This window comes from Leopardus geoffroyi, chromosome C1, assembly GCF_018350155.1.
Source record: "Leopardus geoffroyi isolate Oge1 chromosome C1, O.geoffroyi_Oge1_pat1.0, whole genome shotgun sequence".
NCBI classification, from domain to species: domain Eukaryota; kingdom Metazoa; phylum Chordata; class Mammalia; order Carnivora; family Felidae; genus Leopardus; species Leopardus geoffroyi.
Window position 1 is genome coordinate 135,611,045 of NC_059328.1, and position 20,832 is coordinate 135,631,876.

At 38.3% G+C, this 20,832-nt stretch overlaps 1 protein-coding gene across 6 annotated transcripts in view; it reads right to left on the reverse strand.

Moving 5' to 3' along the window:
• ZEB2 (zinc finger E-box binding homeobox 2) overlaps positions 1-20,832 on the reverse strand; it is a 130,050-nt gene that overhangs the window by 2,683 nt on the left and 106,535 nt on the right. For 5 of the 6 annotated variants that reach the window (XM_045479719.1, XM_045479721.1, XM_045479718.1 and 2 more), the window contains 5 exons: positions 13,328-13,516; positions 12,371-12,585; positions 9,633-9,741; positions 6,732-8,701; positions 5,132-5,312 (listed from right to left, as the gene is read on the reverse strand). In XM_045479719.1, coding sequence (XP_045335675.1) covers positions 5,132-5,312; positions 6,732-8,701; positions 9,633-9,741; positions 12,371-12,585; positions 13,328-13,516 — 2,664 coding nt within the window. The remainder of the gene's footprint in view (positions 1-5,131; positions 5,313-6,731; positions 8,702-9,632; positions 9,742-12,370; positions 12,586-13,327; positions 13,517-20,832) is intronic. The other variant, XM_045479723.1, reaches the window with a different exon arrangement.

The following is a 20,832-nucleotide window of genomic DNA, read 5'->3' on the forward strand; positions in this document are numbered from 1 at the left end:
TGTCAGCCACTTGTGGCGTGTTAGAATACTCTTCAGCTAGAGAATGCTGTATTTCCTTTGGCATTCCAGGCAGTTTCTAACCAGTGTTTGGAACTCGAAACTACTGCCAAGCCTAAACACATCTGGTTGATTCCAGGCCACAAATAGCACTGGAATGCCTTCAACACCTTCCATAGCTGCCATACTTAAAAGTTTATTTCCAAAATAGAATGGACAAAAAAAAAATTTTTTTATCAGACCGATGCTCCAGAGTTAAAGTCAGAAATGTGTCGTGTAGAGCACTAGGTGTTATCATAACACACGAAGCTATGTGATTATATTTCCTCATACGAACCTGCATTTCGGCAAATTAAATTAAAAACCAGCAATAGTAGACTCAACCCCATTTTCATTTGCTAAGTGTCATGTTATAAGATTAGGAACCCATTCTACACACTTCAGGTATTCAGTTCTGTGGTGATATACAATCTCAATTAGTAATCAAATATCTTTAATAATGTTATTGAATGCCTCTGGGGCATGCTACTATTTAGAAAATGCTGTAGGCTGCTATATGTTATTTCATTAATGGTCTTTATCTTACTGGAACGTCCAATATAAATTTAGTGATGACAGATGTGGTAAGGCGCAGTACTAGAGTAGGAAGAAGTTATTTACCTGCAAGAGAAGAAATTGAAAAATATTTGTTGGTGATTACTCATTGTATTGGAAATAAGGAAGATTTTAGTAATCTACTTCAAGGCAGCTAATGGCCTGAAGAAAAAAAAAAAAAGCATAACTCAGACCACAAAAGAACCACTTTTTAACTTTTGGAAAAGATGTTTTGAATGAGGTAAACTGGACAACAGAGAAGAGAATTCCAGTGGAGCGCCAAGAATTTGGAAAGGTGGCGTGCTTTTCCATTTGACAAGACCACCATGGTGGGAAGGTAATTTAACAGGAAGCAGAAGTATATTTGGGAAAAAGACAGAGGTTTGGCCTGCCAGAAGACTTCAAGTCACTATGTATGAATCTGGTTTCTCTTGTGTGTACTTGGACCTTAAAGAAAAGGATGCCAGCAGGAGCACGGGTAAGACGTTTCTGATGGTAGCGATTCATTCACAGGGCAGGATGGTGCAGTGTTAAATATGGGAGATGGGTTCTGGAGTCTGACTGCCTGGGTTCAAATCCATCTTTTCGTACTAACTGTGCAACACAGGTAACCTCTCTGTTAACCTCTCTGAAGATCAGGGTCCCTTTAAGTAAAAGGACCTGAGGATCCTTTGGGGACCCAACTTGTGATCCAGGCATAAGGAGTAAAGGAGACAACATAGGTAAAGTGGTTAGAATGAGGATTGCACGTACTAAGCACTCAATTAATGTTAGATAATTTTATTCATTTTTATCCATACATGCTCAATAATTCTCAAGTTATAAGCAAGATAAGAAGAGTACATGGAAGAAGTAAATCTGAAGGAAAGAAGACAGGTGGTAGATGGAAAATTTCTTGGTGCTTTAGTTGCTAGGGCATGCCTGAGTGGAACTGTCCTACAGCCTCCTTTGGATGTCTCATCAGCTCAGGAGCAGAGAAAAGTGGGACAGTTAGGTGACTTCACAGATCGGCTGTGAATAATTGTGAGTGAACATCACAGTTGCCACAGTTGGTATGGCTCTCTCTTTTCCAAAGAAACAAAATACAGAGCAATGCCCTGAGAGAGAACACACACTCTCCAGGACAACTTTCAAGGCCTGGTGGAAATGCTTGGGGGATGCCCATTAAACTGCAGTCTATTATATAGGTATTCTATGATTGCAGGCAATCCATTTTCAAGGAATTCAATCAATAATAAACGATATGCTTAAATATATTAATTCTACATTATGAACTGACAACCTGAGAGAATGAAATGTACAGCTATTTTGCCAGGCAAAGGACAGAATTTGGGCGTAAGTGTAGGGGGACTGACCTGTATCTTGATGAAACAGTCTACTAATCTCCAGAAGTGTCACTAGTAAGTATTTAATACATTCAATTTAAATGAGACCTGACTTGGATGTTCATCTTTTTAAAATCTGTTTGACTGGTTTACCTGATTCAAATCAAGATGTTCTGGAATTAAATTTCTATATGGGCAAGATTCAGAAAAACATCCAACTTGACACTGAGTGAATCGAAACTTTTTTAGGGTAATTTTGTTTCTCTAATCTCAAGGTTCATGATTCACCTGACAGCTAGAATGATAACTGAAGTTAATAAATGGAAGGTTCGTGGTATGAAAAATATTATCACATAACTGAGAAACAAAATTGGTAATTTATTTAAAACTTTGACTTTATCTACTCAGAAGTAGAAATATTTCTGTTACTTTTCTGAATAAGGTAGGGTTAAGAGTACCTACCACAATGTCTCAATAGAGAAATTACTCAAGACATGTCAGATTTAAATTGCAGTGGAATACAAAGGAGTTCTTGACAGGGTCTAACGGGAGTTTCAGATTTTGTGTTTCACAGTCCTGGCCTGTGACAATTAATCCCGTTGAAGTCAACATTTGGGGAGTATTCCCTTTCTGTCTCCCAGTCCTGATCCCAGGCCTAGGCCCCAGGAAAAGCAAGCAAGCAATACGCCATGGGTAAGGGAAATTAAGCATTATGTCTTTGGTGTCTGCCTAGGAAATAAATTAAACAGGTCAAGGTAAAAGAGCACAAGATCTCAAGAATAGGTAGCTCGTAATTTCCTTCTTAATTTAAGCCATTCTATATGTTAAATTGTAGAGATGCAACAAACACACGTTATCAATGACACATTTGTAGTTAGCACATAACCAAATGATGATTCAACTTCATTTCCCAAACCTTAGATTCAGTCAACCCAAAGACTGTTTTCACTTGCAATTTTCACATTAGTACATTCCCAAAGCATTACTAGTGCTTAATATAAACAAACAAAAGGCTTCTGGGCCCAATTAGGGAAGGGAAATGGACTAAATTTTTACGTACATCATAGTGCTAGAAAAGTCATGGAGAACTTCACATTGATGGAACCTAATACACTGACAGTAGTAATGTCATGAGACGTTTGGTCAAGAGACCAAAAAGTTAACACACTGGAAACTTGACAAGCTAGGAAGCCAACGGGAGGATAACTAATCACATGTTTAAAGAACCCATTGGATGATTAGCATCTTGTTGTTATACATTACTTCCAGGCAGCAGATCTTCTTACATCTTAAGGAACCAGAACATTTTATTTTTATTTTTTAAAATACAGCATATTTTGCAAATTGATGATGCATATTTATGTTTGTCAACTTTTGGGTCTCTCAACTATCTATATGCCTATGAAGTTTATGGACTATCTCATTTGTAAGAAATAAAGATATTGACTGGATGTCAATATGTATGATAGCCCTCACTAAAATAAAAGTTTTAGACTCACCAGGTAGTAAATGATAGAGTTTGCATATGGTCATATAATAAAATCAATCAGAGAGGGAAAGATGCCTTCAGTGATGTGCCTATTGTAGCTGAATAATGAAATACAAAATATATTTGAGGTTGATTACAATATTAAAGTAAATTTAGATATGAAAATATCTTCATAAATATTTAAATAGGACTTGGTACTAAAGAAAACATCTATGATATCTAGGATAAAAGACAAATACAGGAAAATTCTGACATTTCAAACATTGAATTATATCACACAAGTGCAGAAACTATCGGGATTTGCTTTTCAAACTAGGTTGTCTTTGGAGTATCATTAGTTGAGCTTTTAAAACAATATTAACTAATATCAGACAGTTGAAGAAAGAGAGAATTGGTGTGGCTGCAGTAAGGGTACTGCTATTTACCAACCTTGTTCTCTTCACAAATACCCTGAACACCTACTCTTCACCCAACCTCCCCCCACTCGGGCAGGTCCTGGTCACTGTGCTGCCTCCTGCACATGCCCAGTGAGGGACAAGGGCAGATGATGAGGACGAGTGCTCCCCAGGGATATTTTCAAAAACTAAAAAGGGTGCAGTGTACTTCGTCAGAATACAGCAGAAAGTGTTCACATTACCTTCTCTTTTTTTCTTTTTTGTCTTTTCATCACTTTCCCCCCAAAAGCATTGGTAGGCTAATATTTTTTTGCCCTATGTTAAAATGTGTGATACTAGACTTTTTCGTTTAAAATGAGAGTTTTCATATCATTTCCCCCTGCCAGTATTTCGCTTGAGGACCTACACTCTTTCCTTTTCCCATCTCGGGCCAGTACAGCATGCCAAATATCCCGAGGAGAAAAGTTGGAAACAGGTTAGGGACTAGGGACAGGGATGGGGCTGGGTTGCTTTGTGGTCAAAGGTGGAAGGAGAAGGAGGGAGGGAGCGAGCACAGGTGGAGCTCCACCACGGGGCTGCGGAGCAGATCTGGGATTGTGGGAACCAATTCTGCTCCACATTATGGTACTTCTCCCTTGGCTTGAAAGATTAACCCACTATCTCTCTACTCACTCAGAGGGAAGAACAAGGCTGCGATCTTGTCAACTCTGTATGATTGTTCCTAATCGGTAAGGCATGCATTGGAAATAAGCTAATTAAATTTAGAAAGTTTTATTGTCATCTTTCAAATAGAAGTAGCTTCAGTAGCTCATCTGGCAGATTACTTGACTTATACCTTTCTCTCTCCCAGTCCTAACACTTCTGCTTTATTCAAAAAATGGCCAATTTATAAAACCAAACAGAACCACCTCCAAGTCGTAGCTTACTTGAAGTTTGGGTGATCAAACTAATATACGACTGACTGAATTTTTCATTAAATTTTCACATAAACAGAGTCACTACAACTGAGGAATTTGAACACATTTTCAGTAGCGGGGCCGTGTCATGCCATTTCATTGCCCTGGCCACTTAAATATACCTTTGACGGGATTTGTGAATTTGGCTTCCAGATTAACTTGAAAGATCTGAAGACAAGCACACGCATAAACACACGAATGATCCAATAAACAGGCAACAAAAAAGTCCTACTGAGCTAGGCAAAAGCATTATTTCTTCCTTGTTGAAGGTATCAGCATATGTTCCATCTTATGTTGCACAAGTGTACTCATTAAATATTATGAAATGTACAGCAGGCCGGGAAGCTCTAACTAGCTAGTCAAAGTCACTCATACCTGTGTGTTCGTATTTATGTCGCAGAAGGGAACTGCTTTTCTGGAATGTCTTGTCACATAAGTCACATGCATACATGCCACTCTCTGTCTTCTTGATCTTCTTTCGAGACAGACAGGAGTCGGAGTCTGTCATGTCATCTAGGCCTGACATGTAGTCTTGTGCTCCATCAAGCAATTCTCCCTGTGATATAATCACATAGTTCAACACAGTCTCTTCTCTTTGTGTTTATACCAAACAACTTCACGTAGGCTGACATTTGGAGAACCTCAAAAGTGCTGGCTATTAATCGATCTCATTTGTTTGTTTGTTTGTTTGTTTGTTTGTTTTAAACCTATTACTTTCCACGAATAATGGATGAGGTCTCACATTTCCACAAAAATATAAACCCTCTCTGCCCTACATGGTACAGCTCATTGTTTTTCAAGGGTAGAACACAGTCAACTCTGAAGGTGAGAAAAACATAACATTTTCTAAAATCCTTAGTTTTCTTTATATTGGGAAATATCCATGAGTGAACATTACACATCGGAATTTGTGTGTTTTCCAGCGTGGTTAACTTTAGAAATGATCTGTAGCTGTAGAAACCCCATTTTAATTGAATTTTATATTTAGGTACAAAATGTTATTATTATGCAATCTATTTAAATGTATGTCTACCAACTAAAGGCCTCAAGCTATATTTTTATATTTAATTTTCTAATTTGAAATAGGGAATATTAATAACACTTTTTATCAATGTTCTATCTATGTTAAAACAGCCTTCAGCATTGAGCAATAATGAATGTGGATCAGTAAATTATTAAATTTCTTGATATTTATTTTGTCTTGATCCAAAGGAGTGCAAACTTGCATGATAACATACATTTCCATTTGCTAGCTCACAGTTCAGTTTTCTTAGACTACGTTTGCACTAATTAATATTAGAGGAGATTAAATAGGCTTAAATACATTTACAGAGAGGGCAGATGCACTGGAAATTGGAATCCTGGAACAGCTGTTACAAAGGTACACTGCTCCTTGTGCTCCTATTTTCCAAATAGGGATTATAATCCGTGTTGTGAAAACATACCTGCTTTTGTATTCGAAAACCATAAATTACTTACTGGTTCGAAAACTACGTAAGAAGTCAAGTGGCATGCACAAAATATTTTCTAAAATACTCTTCAAAATACACGATTTTCTATAAGACCAAGTACATGTCAAATTTGTACATGCAATGATTGCAAATTGTGGACATCTATACGAGTATGTGACTGTTGTAAATGGTAACTTTTAGCGTCTACGTAAGCCCTGTCCAATATTGCTATCGATGTGTGATTCTAAAAACATACAGATCAATCTAAATAACCCCCCAAAACAGGTATTAAAGTCTTCCTCTTTTTTAGGGCACATGTGTTTCCACAGAGCAGTGTTCCACTGATTCTCCACTTATTTGGCTAGCCCACTCAGTTTGAGGTTCAAGTGAAAACAAACTGCCATGTCTGCTGAAAACACGGCACTTGGTTTTCTCACTAAGATTTTTTTCCCCCTACGTGCGCGTACACGGTATAATATAGTTTTCATCTCCTCTGTTCGGAGCAAAAGGATAGGTCTCATTACCTGAAATCCTTGTTTCCGCTGGTACTTTCTCCTTTGCTGCATGTCAGCAAAAGTAGCCGCCCCAGTTGGGTAGGTATAGGCCATATGTGGTAGGAAGCTCATCTGATCCAGTCCTGGGTATGGTCGTAGCCCAGGGATGCTGGTCTGCACTGGTGGCATGAAAGTGGCAGGGGGAAATGCGCTTTGTGGAGGAAGAGCTGTGTATAAAGTTTTGGCACTAAAGGGGTTCATGCTGAACACTGGGTTAGTGCTTTTGTTGTCCAGATTATTTGAGTTTGAAAACTCCTTCTTGATAAAAGTCAAGTTTAGAGGCTCATCTGAGTTTTCAGATGATGAAGAAACACTGTTATGGTCTAAATTTATGCTGTTAGCTTTCGTTTTGTTCTTCGTGGCTATAATACTTTTGGGTTCTTTCATCTGTTTTGGTAATGACAAGTCCAAAGGCTCAGCCTGCAGCTCCTCAGAAGAGAAGCTGTTTGGAGTGTAAGAACTACTGTGGGAGTTTTTAGAAGATGTGGAGGAAAGATTTAAGGGAGAGGGAGTATTACTCCTTGAGTGGTCCAATTTTTCAACTGGTTTAATATTGGTGAAATGGGAAGGTTTGGTTAGCCTGAGAGGAGGATCACAATTCGTCACACTGTTGTGGAGTTCTGCTATGGATGGCGATGTTATGGAGTCCATAGGCTTTACGGGAGACCTGGGTAATAAAGAGTCTTTTGTGGGAGGGTTACTGTTGGGAGCTAGCGGCTTGGAGTTCCTTTCCAGTGATGGTGACCTGGAATTCGAATACTGGTAGACTTTTCGTTGCTCAAACCATTCCTTCACAAATTCCTGAGGAAGGCCCACAGCAATGGAAATTTTCAGCAGTTCATCAGAATTGGGCTCCATGTTCATAGCATAATACGCTTTCAGTACAGACATGTGGTCCTTATATGGGTTGATGGGGCTTGTCATTCCTTTCTCAGAAAGTACAGATGACAAGAGGAGGGCTTTATTATCAACAAAAACTCCGGCTTTGTTGGGGACTATGTTGTCATGAGGTTGCAGGACTGCCTTGATCTCTTCATTCATCTTACAAAGGTAACGTTCATGCTGATGCAAGGGAATGGGGCCGGGAAAACTTTCTTTACAGAACTGGCATGAAAATGGAGTGGATATGTTGTGGTTCTCAATCATTTTATCATCAGTGACCAGATCTATTAAAGTACGTAGCTTCTCTTTCTTTATATTACTGATCTGTCTCCTTGAGTCAGTAGTCAAGCTCTGGAGGCAAGCTTTGGCTTCATTGACTTTTTCTAATGTATAGTCAATAATACTTTTAGTGGCACCATTATGACTCACTACTGGAAGACCTACGGGTGGAATATTAGGAGAAGTGACTCCTTGTTCCTCAGGTTGAGAGCATGGATCCTTCATGTGATAACCTTTCAACTTCGAAATTTCTTCAGCCTTGCAGTCCATTTTTTGCCTGGAAACCGTATTGTCCACAATCTGTAGAACCTTTTGAACCTCGCTTAAGTTACTATTCATTGCGGGGAATCCGAGTAAAGGGGTTTCCATCCCTACACCTAAGTGCTGCATTGGACTCTGGGCAGACGGATGGACTCCCAAAGGGCTGGTGGCTCCAAGTGCACCATTCATAAAGGGACTAGTGCCACTAAACCCGTGTGTGGCCATGAGAACTTTATAGTCATTGAAGTCTAGTGGTTCTGTTTTAATTTTAAGTAAGCCTGTCTGTTCAGACATACTAAGTGGTTTTCCATTCTCCAATTTGTTTCGTAACTGGGTAATAGCTGAATTAGTAGGAGAAGAAGAAACAGAATTAGGGGAAGAACCCGTCTTGATATTGTTTCTCATTCGGCCATTTACAGAGATTAAACCAATGCATTTCTTGCTGCTGATGTGTGAACTGTAGGAACCAGAATGGGAGAAACGTTTCTTGCAGTTTGGGCACTCGTACGGTTTTTCACCTAAAATGATAATCAAAATTAACATTACACTTCTTTGATTGGGTAACAATGACGATTGTCTGCCAATACAAGAATCTGTGAAACCAAATGGAAGGAACAGAATGGGGTACCTCTACATTCTAGGTGCTTAGCTTAGAATTATGTGGCCATAACTGTTTCTGGGTTTTATCTACCCTGGGAGAACATAATTCAAGATGTTAGCAGTGGAAGGTGAGGGCTATCTATGCCTTTTTCAGCCAAGATCCCAAATCTTGTCTTGCCATCGGCAGCCTCCTATTTAAACAGAGTGTCAGATTAATGTGTGGTCAATAGCACAATAAAGATGTCACAGTATTTAAAGGGAAGTGTAGCCATGGCTTTAATCAACTCTGTAGAGATTCCATTGATTCTACCAATCCAACTAGTCCTTTGAATAGCATCCAATTTGGTAATAAAATGCTTGGCAGAGCTATCAAAATAGTTATAAAGAAGAAATCTCAGTGGTAGGATGCTGTTCTGTAATATACAGCTCCCAGGAATCAAGGAACATTTATCATACAAAAGCTCTCATCCAAAATTCTTCAACTTTTTCTTTCATGGTTAGGTATCGAAAATGAATACCCTTCCGAATTTGCCAGCTGAGTTTCTTCAGGTCAGAAATACTTAATCTGTAGAAGAGTGTCTGAAAGGACGAGAAGGAGCCTCTAGATTTTGTAACAAATCAAAGCATTTGCAATTTGTAGGAAGTCTAAGCATTCCTCTTTGATTTGTAAGATCACGCTATTGGTGGTACCATCAGTCTCAGGAAGGCAGAGCGGGCCCGCACAGTTTATGAAATAAAAGCATAGTTCCAAAAAGCTACAAACAGGATTGTGTAAATTTCAAACAATCTTTTAAAACTCTCCTAATGGCACAAAATGCAAATGTGAGCACCAGCACCTCTGCTACTCACCACTGTGAATTCGCAGGTGTTCTTTCAGATGGTGTTTATATTTGAAAGCCTTGCCGCACTCTGTGCATTTGAACTTGCGATTACCTGCTCCTTGGGTCAGCATTTGGTGCTATAAAAGGAGAAAGACTGACATCAGTTTTGTGCAGGAGGAACAAAGGAAATTTGTTACAAATATTTTTAAAAGGCCTCTATTTTTCAGACAGGCCAAAAGGTTTGAGTGCATGTTTATTTATTTGCCCAGTCTTTCAGAGTTGCAATAAAAGTGATAATGTTGGCAATAAAATTGGAACAAATAAAAAAAAAAAAAAGGGCTTTCACATGCGCATCCAACACTTGCTTTAGAATTATCTCTGTAGTCTCTTTTCCGAAATGTTTCTTTGAGCCTTTGGAGATGAGAAAGTATAATTGTAAAGATGTTTGTGGTTCTCTGTGTTTATGGCACATTTTAAAATCTGAAGATTCCCTGTTGGGATGTAACCGTTTTGTCAAGGAAATAAATATTATCCTGAAAATTCTAAACAGCCTCCCCCAAAACTCCCCATGCAAAGAACTAATTTTATCAAATTTTCTGTATCAGGGTAAAAGTGTATCTCATACTGAAGCAATATCAATTTTAAAGAAGAAAAAAAAAAGCACACATACACAAACAAAAAAATTCTTGACTATAAATATTTCATTACACGATAAGCATGTTTAAATATCCCATTCACTGTGCTAGCAGCAAATGTAAACCCTGTTTTTCCTGATGTGCCGCATATCAGATTTGATTCATTATCAAATGTAAGAGACAACATCTTGGGTTATAGCTGCTTGAGCAGTTTTATCACAGGCCAGTAGGAAAGACTTCAACGACTTTTCATTTTCCTTTTTAGTAGTGTGCTAGGGAGTAGGGACAAAAAAGAAGAAAAGTTTGCTGAAAAGACAAGTTAAAAGCAGCAAAGATATAATCAAACACAGCTGACCTTTTTGAACAAGGGAAAAAAAGCTCTGTGACTTAGAATTCTAAAAAAAAAAAAAAAAAAAAAAAATACAGTCATCCACTCTGGATGCTCAAGGTAGGAGGTCAGCCTTTTTCAAGCAGCAATGACACAAAAGCCTTTTGCAAAAAGACAGCACAGAAACGGTATGACAACTGCTAGGGTGTGCTGAATCTTCCCACATTCCTAGTGAGACAGATGGTGTTACATGGGACACAGGGAGGTTTGTTCAAACAGCAGCAACCTTCAAAGATCAAGCGGAGCCCAGCCCGCCGAGCGCCATTGAGGGACCAGCGCTCATATGTTGCTGAGTTGCATAAACAAACAGCAACAGCTGCTTTGTCTCCCCCCACAGCCCTCAGAGGACTACTATAAACTTTAGTTGTGCCACTGTTAATATGATACAATCATTTTAATTTACTAATTGTAAATGCCATGAGCAAATGAGGGGACTTTTCAACACCAAAGCTACCATTCATAATGCGCCAACACAATCACACTTCTGCATGTGAAATTTAAAGCAGTTATGCTAGATAAATATCTAGGCACTTTTTTTTTCCTAGAGATTTTGTGCATATAAGCAAGGGGAGATAAACTGTTACATAAGTGTAACTATGCAAGCATAGTTTTTGTAACTGAACTTTGAAAAACGTTCAGGTGACAAGCCCAATCAGCTATAAATGGAATGATTTTCATGAGCTGTTCTTTTACAATAGTAAAATTCCATAATATAGTATCATCACCATTGCTTGATTGTGTTTGATTATCCTCATTTTCCTTATTCAGAGAAAATAATGCCCACAAGAAAAAAGCAATGTAAGAATTTTATAGAATATCCTGCTTAATAATTTTTAAAACAGATATGGTAGCAAGGTTTATATGGGAGGATTCCAGATCTGTAAGGCCAGTTACTGGGACTTCAGGCAGACCATTTCTGTTGCCACTGAAACACATAACATCAATCTGCAGTCAATTCTCCTAGGAGAACAGAGAGAGCAGTTTTGCCACAACATGTAGGGGACCCTGTTGGGACCCACGTAAGGGACGAATCGATTGTATTCCACCACTTTAAGGATTTAAGAGGCTGTGCTTACCTGTTCAAGAGAGAGTTTTTATTTTTAACACAAACAAGTCAACAGAGGCGGAGTGATCTTAACATTTAGCCACAAACGAATCAAAAGGGATCATTTTAAATACACGTCCAATATTTCGGTATTCATCAGTCTATTTTATATATGTGTGTGATATGCCTTTTGATTTTTTTAAACACTTCATTAGATTTCATAAACTAGTAGCAGCTTCTAAAAATACTCTAAGTAATTGAAGGTGTTGTGTGACAAACGAAAGAAATGCACACTTCTTTTACTATGACTTAGATCCCATATGAAAAAAAAATTTTCCGAGTAAAAGTAGGTGAAAAATGGAATTAAAATTGCTGAGATGTTTAATAATGTATAATTAAAATGCTACAATTTCATTCACTTTTTGTGGAACATAAAAATGAAACTAAAGTCAAGTTAAAGTGCAAATAAAATTTCTAAATTAGAAATTAACACACTCATTCGATCGTGAACATAAGACTATTAAATCATATTAGAAGAGACCATCAAAAAATCATTTAGACCTCAATTAAAGCTATTACCATTAAAAGATCTGCATCTTCAAAATGCCATGAAAAATTAATAATGATTGCCAATCAAAGCAATATCGTTTCTCTAAGGGGTTATTATAGAAAGAAATCACTTAAAACCAACCCCCCACCTGATCTGTCCCTGGCTTGTGCGTCACCATATGCCGCTCGAGCTGGGTGCGGTAGGCAAACGTGTAGCTGCAAAGAGGGCAGGAAAAGTTCTCTTCATTCTTCTCGTGGCGGTACTTGATGTGCTCCTTCAGTGACGTCAAGCGCTTGTAGCCCCGGTCGCAGTAGGGGCAGGTCAGCAGTTGGGCAAAAGCATCTGGAGTTCCAGGTGGCAGGTCTGTAGCCGAGAGACGAGAGGGAGAGAAGCAGGCCAAAAGGTCAGTAAATCAATGGCAGCTAATGGGCTGCCTGCCCGGGATGGTCTGACAGGAATCCCTGCAATCTGCTCGGCCAGAGCGCCATCGCCGCCCTCGGCCTGGGCGCGCACCGGGCCCCTTGCACACCCGGCGCAGACGTGTCGGAATCAGCTCACACTGCGCTGGGAAGTTAATTAATTACGGGGCGCTTTTGGGGGGAAATTTAAACAGCTGATGAAGGAGGAAATTCTCTTTAGGCGACTGACAGTTCGGAGTAAAACCTTTGGTCACATGGGACTCGGGGATTCACAGCGTGGGAGAGCTTTTCAGGTGTCAGAAGAAGAAGAAGGGCAGGGTCACTGTTGCTAAACTTTTGCTTTTCTTTTTTTTTTTCTTTTTTCTTTTCTTTTTTTTTTTTTTTTTGTGTGTGTTCCTCCAAAGTGAAATATCTCAGAAACCTAGGAATCAATTCCGATATTTTTATCTCTTAGGAATAGGCTCTAATTGTTCTTGTTCTTTATTGGATGTACAAATGACACAAATTTGCTGACAAAAAAAATTTCACAATACCCTAAAATTACAGTTCTAATCTTTGCTCATGAAATTCCATGCCTCTGCAGCTGTTCTTCAAATTTTAAGGTAAACACCCAGGCATGTAGTGCATTTGTAATTGTAACAGCTGCAGAGGTCAGCGTAGTGGCTAAAAATGAATTACAGCCTCACCATTTTCTTCCTGCCCATTGGCCTCTGGCGTGCCGAGGCGAGACAGCTCCTCAGGGGCTTCTGGGTAAATAATGGCCGTGTCACTGCGCTGAAGGTACTCCTCGATGCTGACTGCGTGGCCGTCGCGTTCCTCCAGTTTTCTTTTGGCAAAGTATTCCTCAAAGTCTGATGTGCAATTTGCATTCTTGACTGAAATCACAAAAGGAGAAGAAGCGTCTTTGCAGGGCCTTCTTCGTGGGTAGCCCAAGCCCACGCACATCACGGTTACTACGAAACGTTGACTTGCAAAAAAGACCACACACACCTAATTTATTTGTAAGAAGTGTTGCAGGTGACCGGTTATTGATCGAATAATACATGCAAAAAAAAAAAAAAAAAAAAAGACACTTTGCTTTAAGTGAAATAGGCACATTTTTTCCCCCCTCCTTCCTGGAATACTAGTCTGCATAATTCACAAAGAATGAAAGACATTTTTCAAATTTTTTTTGGGAAAATTAAAAAAAAAAAAGAAAACAGAACTACATTCTAAGACCCATAACATGAGAGATAATATGAGCTCAAAGCTACTATAACAGTCTATATAAAACTTCCTCTTCTTTTGAGAAAGGTATATTTAATTTTTTATTGTCCACTAAACTTAAAGTGCTTAACCACAGATACATCCTGTTGCTAAATATAAGCTTTTAACCTTCCACTCTCTGAACATCACAGGTGGCCAGGACTACACAGTCTGACACAGATGTGAAAGGACAGATATTCCTAGAGAGATAATAATGGGACTTTGTTAAAGAGTCATGGGATGTGGCACTTTATCTTTCCTTATCAGTATTTTTTTAAAGCTGCCTGAAAATAAAATGAAGCTCACAATCAGAAGTAAAATAAAATGAACAGAGATGCTTAATAAAAGCAAAAGAAACAGCTATTCTGCTGTGTGATTTTGAAGATTTGTAACTTTTGTAATTATGACTCCGTTCCCATGAATTGGATAATAGTTGTAAATCAATTGCAGCAACTGTGTCACAAGACGTTGTATATTTGAAACTTCTAGATATGTTTCTGCAATAAATTGTGGCTTAAATACCCTAAATAAAAAGTTTTATGCATAAGCCAGTGTTGGGAGTGTGGCTGGTATGGTAGTATCCACCCTAAGTAGGTGGATGAAAGTCATTTGCTAGTATAATTAGGGGGTGGAGCCCTACTTTCACAGTTTCTGAGAGCTGTTAAGCTTCGTTCACCCTATATTCCCCACCTCACCTTCTCTGCCACATAAGATATTAAAGTATTTGCCATACTAATTGTCTCTGACAGTTTGTGGCAGGATGATGTTTGAGCTACTCAATGTTTATTTTTATTTCATTTTTATTGTTGCCTTCACTGTTACAAACTTGTGGATCATAGATTCAAAGAACAGAAAGTGGGATGGGCTTGATTTGATAAGCAAAAAACAGATTCATTTTCATCCTGCAGGAAGACATGAGAACAATCAGTATAACTGACATTTTCTCAAAAATAAAAACAATATTACAAACTCACATGTATATTACTGGAGGAAGTTGTGTGGTCCTATGAAAGAGGTGTGGGGGGGGGACCTGATGGAGTCTAGAAGATCAGGAAAACTTTAATTGAGAAAGCATGAAATCAACTAACTTTAGAAGCTGGGGAAGAGCAGCACATACAAGGAGGCTGGAAAGAGCATGCTGCGTGTCACTATCTAAAAAGACAGTGCTGAGTGCAGACAGCGAAAGGGAAGCAATATGATGTGAGGGTAGAGAGGCAGGCAGGAACCAGAACATGTGGTGTGTGGTAGCCCTGTTAAGGATTTGAGTTTTATTCTAAGAGAAACAGGAAGCCCCTGAAGGGTATTAAGCAAGGAGATGATTGGGTGGAATTGTGAATTATCTGCATTTTTATTTTTTTCATTTTTTTAAAAAACATTTATTTATTTCTTTTGAGAGAGGGAGCATGCACGAACAGGGGAGGGGCAGAGAGGGACAGAGAGAGAGAGCGAATCCTAAGCGGGGATCCATGCTGACAGTGCAGAGCCAGATGCGGGGCTTGAAGTCACACACTATAAGATCATGAACTGAGCTTAAGTCGGAGGCTTAACCAACTGAGCCACCGATGCACCCCTTATCTGCATTTTTATTTTTATTTTTATTTGTTTATGTTTTTTTATTTATTTTTGAGAGAAACAGAGAAAGAGAGAGAAGGCACAGAGGAGCTGAAGCAGGTTCTGCACTGACAGCAGAGAGCCTGATGTGGGGCTCAAACTCACAGAACCAGAAGATCATGACCTAAGCTGAAGTCAAAGGCATAACCGACAAAGCCACCCAGGCTCCCCCTCCCCCCCATCTGCATACTTAAATGACAACTCTAGCTACGTAGTACGGTGGGGATTTCAGAAAGAGAAAAGTGGATTCTGGGAAACCAATTTGGAGTCTTGTCATAAAACAGGCAAAGATAAAAGTTAAGGAATTGGTGATGGAGACTATGAGAAGTGGCCAGACTTGAGAGATACTTAAGAAATAAAAACAGTAGGCTTGGGGGAAGGATTGGGTGTACTAAGGAGGGAGAGGCTAAGATCTTTCCTTAGGTTCAAGCTTTCCAATTTGATGGATGATAGGTGACAGTCACCAAAGCAGAGAACACCAGAATTCTAAAAACACTTGAAACTATGAACTAAAACCTTGTACCAAATAAAAGAAAACTGGAGAGCATCACACTTTGTAAACTATTAAACTAAGTGCTAACAATCCTGAATAGTATGACCTCTTTTGCACTCCAGGTTCTAACAAGTTGACCAAGAGCAACAGTCTGATTCCAACACCTATATTTCCTTCAAATACAGGTTTGGAATGTGTAATAGTAGATTATGATTTTATATCTCAAAAGTTGTTTAAATCTTTTCTTAGAATCTTAAATATGTATATATTTATTTCTTAAGATGTTATTTGTAAGTCATCTGTACACCCAACGTGAGACTTGACCTCACAAGCCCAAGATCAAGAGTTGCATGCTCTACTGACTCAACCAGCCAAGTACCCCCAAGTCTTAAATCTTTGAAAAAAATATGAACATCGACTCAGATCAATTTTCCATGGGTATACTCGTGATACCATAGATGCTTTCCAAATGGTATTTATTGGTAGTGAATGTCATTCAACTTGCACCATTAAGTCTCTAGAGGGTACGAAGAAATGACAACTTGCACAAACTCTTTGTTCGTTGTTTTGGATCATCGAAGTGACTTTACATCTATCAAAAATCACCTTTTGTTTCTAAGGGCAAGAAAAGATAAGGGGGACAAAATGGTGGATCAAAGATGAACCACTTTTGAGCAACTTGACTGATTTGACCAGGGACTGACTTCTTTTTCAGCACTGTGGCAGTAGGAAATAATAGAGCAGCTCCTTTCTAAACCCAGACCTATTAGAATGTTGTCAAATGTTTAAGGCATGACTTACTTAAGCTTTTCAAGAACACTGTCCTACTTGACAATCGTTAGTGAAGCCTAGTAAACATGGATGGATGGACATTTTAACATCCTAATTTTATCTTGATATTTCAGCAACTATTGGAATTATCTGGCTATCTTTTCATGAATTTTCATTTGCATATGAATGTTTCCATCAGAAATGTAACCAAATGCAAATGCAATCAGATTTGCATTAATAGCCTTTTGGCTTAAACAGGAGGAAAATTCAGATTTTTCTGGATAGGCAAACTAAACTGCATCTAGAAGCACTACTAGTGTTTGGAGAGGCAATTCACTTGTTAGATCAAATTTGGGTATGCTAGGTTTCAATGTCACATGTGATTGGGACAAAGACATCAAATCATATTCTCTCTTTAAGGATCATCTTTGATCATCTTTGTATCCTGAGCTTTGAGCATATTGCCTAGAAATTAGTAGGCTCTCAAGAATCATTTATGGAATGAATGTGGAATAAATTATGTGCTTAACATTAGTCTTGGTGTAGAAGTCTTCTAATAAAAGGAAGCATAAGATAAGATACCCACAGTTGAGCTAGGAATTCAGACCTGCTATTCAGGCAATTGTAGAACAATTATGGAATAAACTGTTTAGTGATGGCCATAAATATTTGCAAGAATTCAAAAGGGTTCAGTTGAGTATTCAAAAAGAATTTAATGAAGAAGATAGCACTCAATCATTTAAATCTATTTGCTCCATCAAGATTTTCTTCATGCGGTATAGGTATGCTATTACCTATATATGTCATGTATCTAGAGTCACTTAAGTGGTCTAGATTCTAGACTTCCATGAACTAGTCTAGGTCTAACCAACACAGGTATAATGTGGTTTTCCCTTGGTGTTGCTATGGGTACTTGTAACATATGGTTTTCCCGCTCAGTACCACAACATTTTCCTTTGCCTGGCATCGGCTCCCCATATTCTCTACTGTCAAACTTTATGGTACCCAAGGGAGCTGCCATGTTAGTGCATGATTCTGCTCCCCTAGCTACAATGGCTTAATCTGCACCTAAAATGAACTTATTTTAGTTCTCCATTCTCCAGGCCAAACTGTTGATTGGTTCAGGGGTAGCCAATGGATCCAACTGAGTCAGTAAATCATTTCCGTATGATTTTAGGACTTTGTTCCAAAGAGAGAATCAAGAGAATTTATTTCCCTCAAGTAACTGCCACTATAAGATATAAACAAAGGAATCGATATATCTCATTGTAAGGTAAGAAGATTTATGAAGAAAGAGACTGAAGCAGGTATACAAAGAAAAGCAAAGACAAGATGGCAAGTCCTGATAGTACATTTCTAGCTAAATTTGCTCCTGAGGCCAAGCTGTACCTGTGTCCTTCCAGTGGCTCTGTTGTCAATCCTCTTTAGATTCTGTGAGTTGAAAAACTCCCCTTTCTACTTTAGACTATGTGTGTTTCAGTCTCTAAGATCCAAAATCACCCCACTTGTTATATTTGAACAAACAATGGGATTGATTTTTGGTTACTTTCAAACTTGTTGAGAAGGATAAAGTTTTGGTTGTATACAGAAGTTTACATTTTTGGTTTTTACAAAGATTTTGTAATACTGTATAGTGGACATAGGAATGAGGTAGAAAATTCACTAGAAAGTTACAGAATTCCCCACTGCATTTTCTATTGTAAAATCAGCTTCCTTTTCCTTTTTTTTTTTTTTCTTTCTGTAATCCTCTTTACTCCTTGGTCTCCTTGGAAGAACTGCCAAAACACACTGACAAAGGATATTTGCATGATATTTATGATCAAACCATAACAAAAATTCACAAGAAACCTCAAGTGATTTCTTCCCATACCTTCTCCAGAGATTTTCCATTTAGTCCTAAAATTTATCCTAATGTCTTGCAAATATTTCAACCTCCCCTAAGGTCAGGTAAACTTTTCTCTATCCAAAAAAACCCAAAAACCAAAACAATGCATTAATTAAAAATGTTTCTTCATCACCACGTGTATTTTAGTATTGTTAGGATGAATTTCTAGGTCACTTCAAGTTAGAAAAGCCTCACATTTCTTGTCAGTATGTTGTTCACCCTTACAAATGTTGCTTTTAAATATTTTTCATTTTATTTTCATTTTATTTATTTTAGAGGGAGAGAGAGAATGTGCGAGTGGGGGAGAGGGACGGGGTGGGGGAGAGAGAGAGAGAGAGAGAGAGAGAGAGAGAGAGAGAGAGAATCCCAAGCAAGCTCCACACTTAGAGCAGAGTCTGACACTGGGCTTGATCCCACGACCCTGGGATCATGACCTGAGCCAAAATCAAGAGTAGGACGCTTAACCAACTGAGCCACCCAGGTGCCCCACTAATATTGCTTATTAATGACACTTGCATAAATACTTTTATGTCTATCTTAGATATTGATATTTTTAGATAATGATATATATAAATATGGATTGACTTTTAAAATTATTCCTTAAAAAATCAAGTGATGTTGACAGAACTCTAAATAAAAGAGATATATTGGTCTTCAAATCAGTCACCTCCCATAATCGAGTTTTTAGGACACTTTCTCAAAGATACTTAAAAGCGAGGTTTGCTTAGTGTTTACAAATAGTTAAATCATAAATACTTATTCCTTTTCTTTTACTGTTTCCCTCTTTACTCCCATCCTTTTGCCATTTATTTTCTTTATTTGTAATGAGCATGTGTTCATGTACTCTATTATAACTGATCTAGTACCCCACATGTTTTCAATTTCATTAAAAAACTGAAGAAATATGTTTGAATATTATGCTAAGCCATTTTAATGAACATAAAATGAATAAGTAATTCTTTTGGAAAAGAAAACGTCTTGGAGGGTCGAGAAAAGCTGAAGTAAATACATGTAAGAAACCGAGTAGAATCATTCATCCATCCCATTGTTTAATAACTGTTTATTGAGTCCCTACTAATGCCAGAGAGTGGGCTTTGGGATGAGGATCCAATGGTGTTGATTGATAATTGCTTTCCTGCTTCTGTGATTCTCATATTTAGAGATATGTACATGAAATGCTTGTGGTTCTGTAATATACACATATAAACACATAAACATGTAACAGAGGATTGTGTGTGTGTGTGTGTGTGTGTGTGTATACTTCTCAGCAAAATGTAGAAATTATGTACATATCATATAATCTGATATTTACTCACTTCATATGTCAAGGTAAAGGGACCTGAAGAAGCAATCACAAATCTAGGTAACTGTGTTCATCATCTCTTAGAAAAATAGTCTCTTTACTAACATTTTAGAGGATAAGAAAACATGGAAAATTATTTTAAATTTAGTCTTCTCTATTGAATTTTTAAAGAAGCTCATACTCTGCATTCGTTGAGGTATATAAATTCTCATGGCTACCTTGTTTAAAGTTGACTAATTAATGAACATAAGCATTTTACCATTAAAAATGCATGCGTGCCTTTCTGTAGAAGGCTTCCAAAATACGTATTGGCACCAGATATCTAAAAACAGCTGTGAGGGAAGAGGACGATCTTTTTCTCATCACACTGCTACATGGCAGGCAGCCCCACAGAGCCTCGACTGCTACAGAGGTGAGCGCAGAGACAGAGAAGGCTCCTTAAGAGCGACAAAGTTTTCTTTTCTTCTTGGGAATTAGCACAGCTCCTGGGTCCATCTCTCCGCGCCTCAATGGGAGCTCCCCAAGTGTAAGAACTTTAGGAGAGAGTGGCAGAAGGAATGGGGGGGGGGTGGGGATGAGATCTCTGCAGGATCAAATGTCTCCCTAAACAGCAGGAAGCAGCCTAGTCAGGGACACAGTCTAATTTCAAAGTGAGGTTTTATATTCAGGGATTGTGAACATCAAGATTTAGAGACTACTAACCTTGAGACAGTTTTGATTGCTATGTATTGGTACAGAATCCATGACTTTAAAGGAAAAAAAAAATCTCAAGTAAGTTCAAGTGTATTGACTTTTCACATTACTGTGTAATCTAAAATTTTGGACTTGGTATATTACTGAAAAGATTCTTAGACTCTGTTATGATATGTTAGAGGGGTTTGTA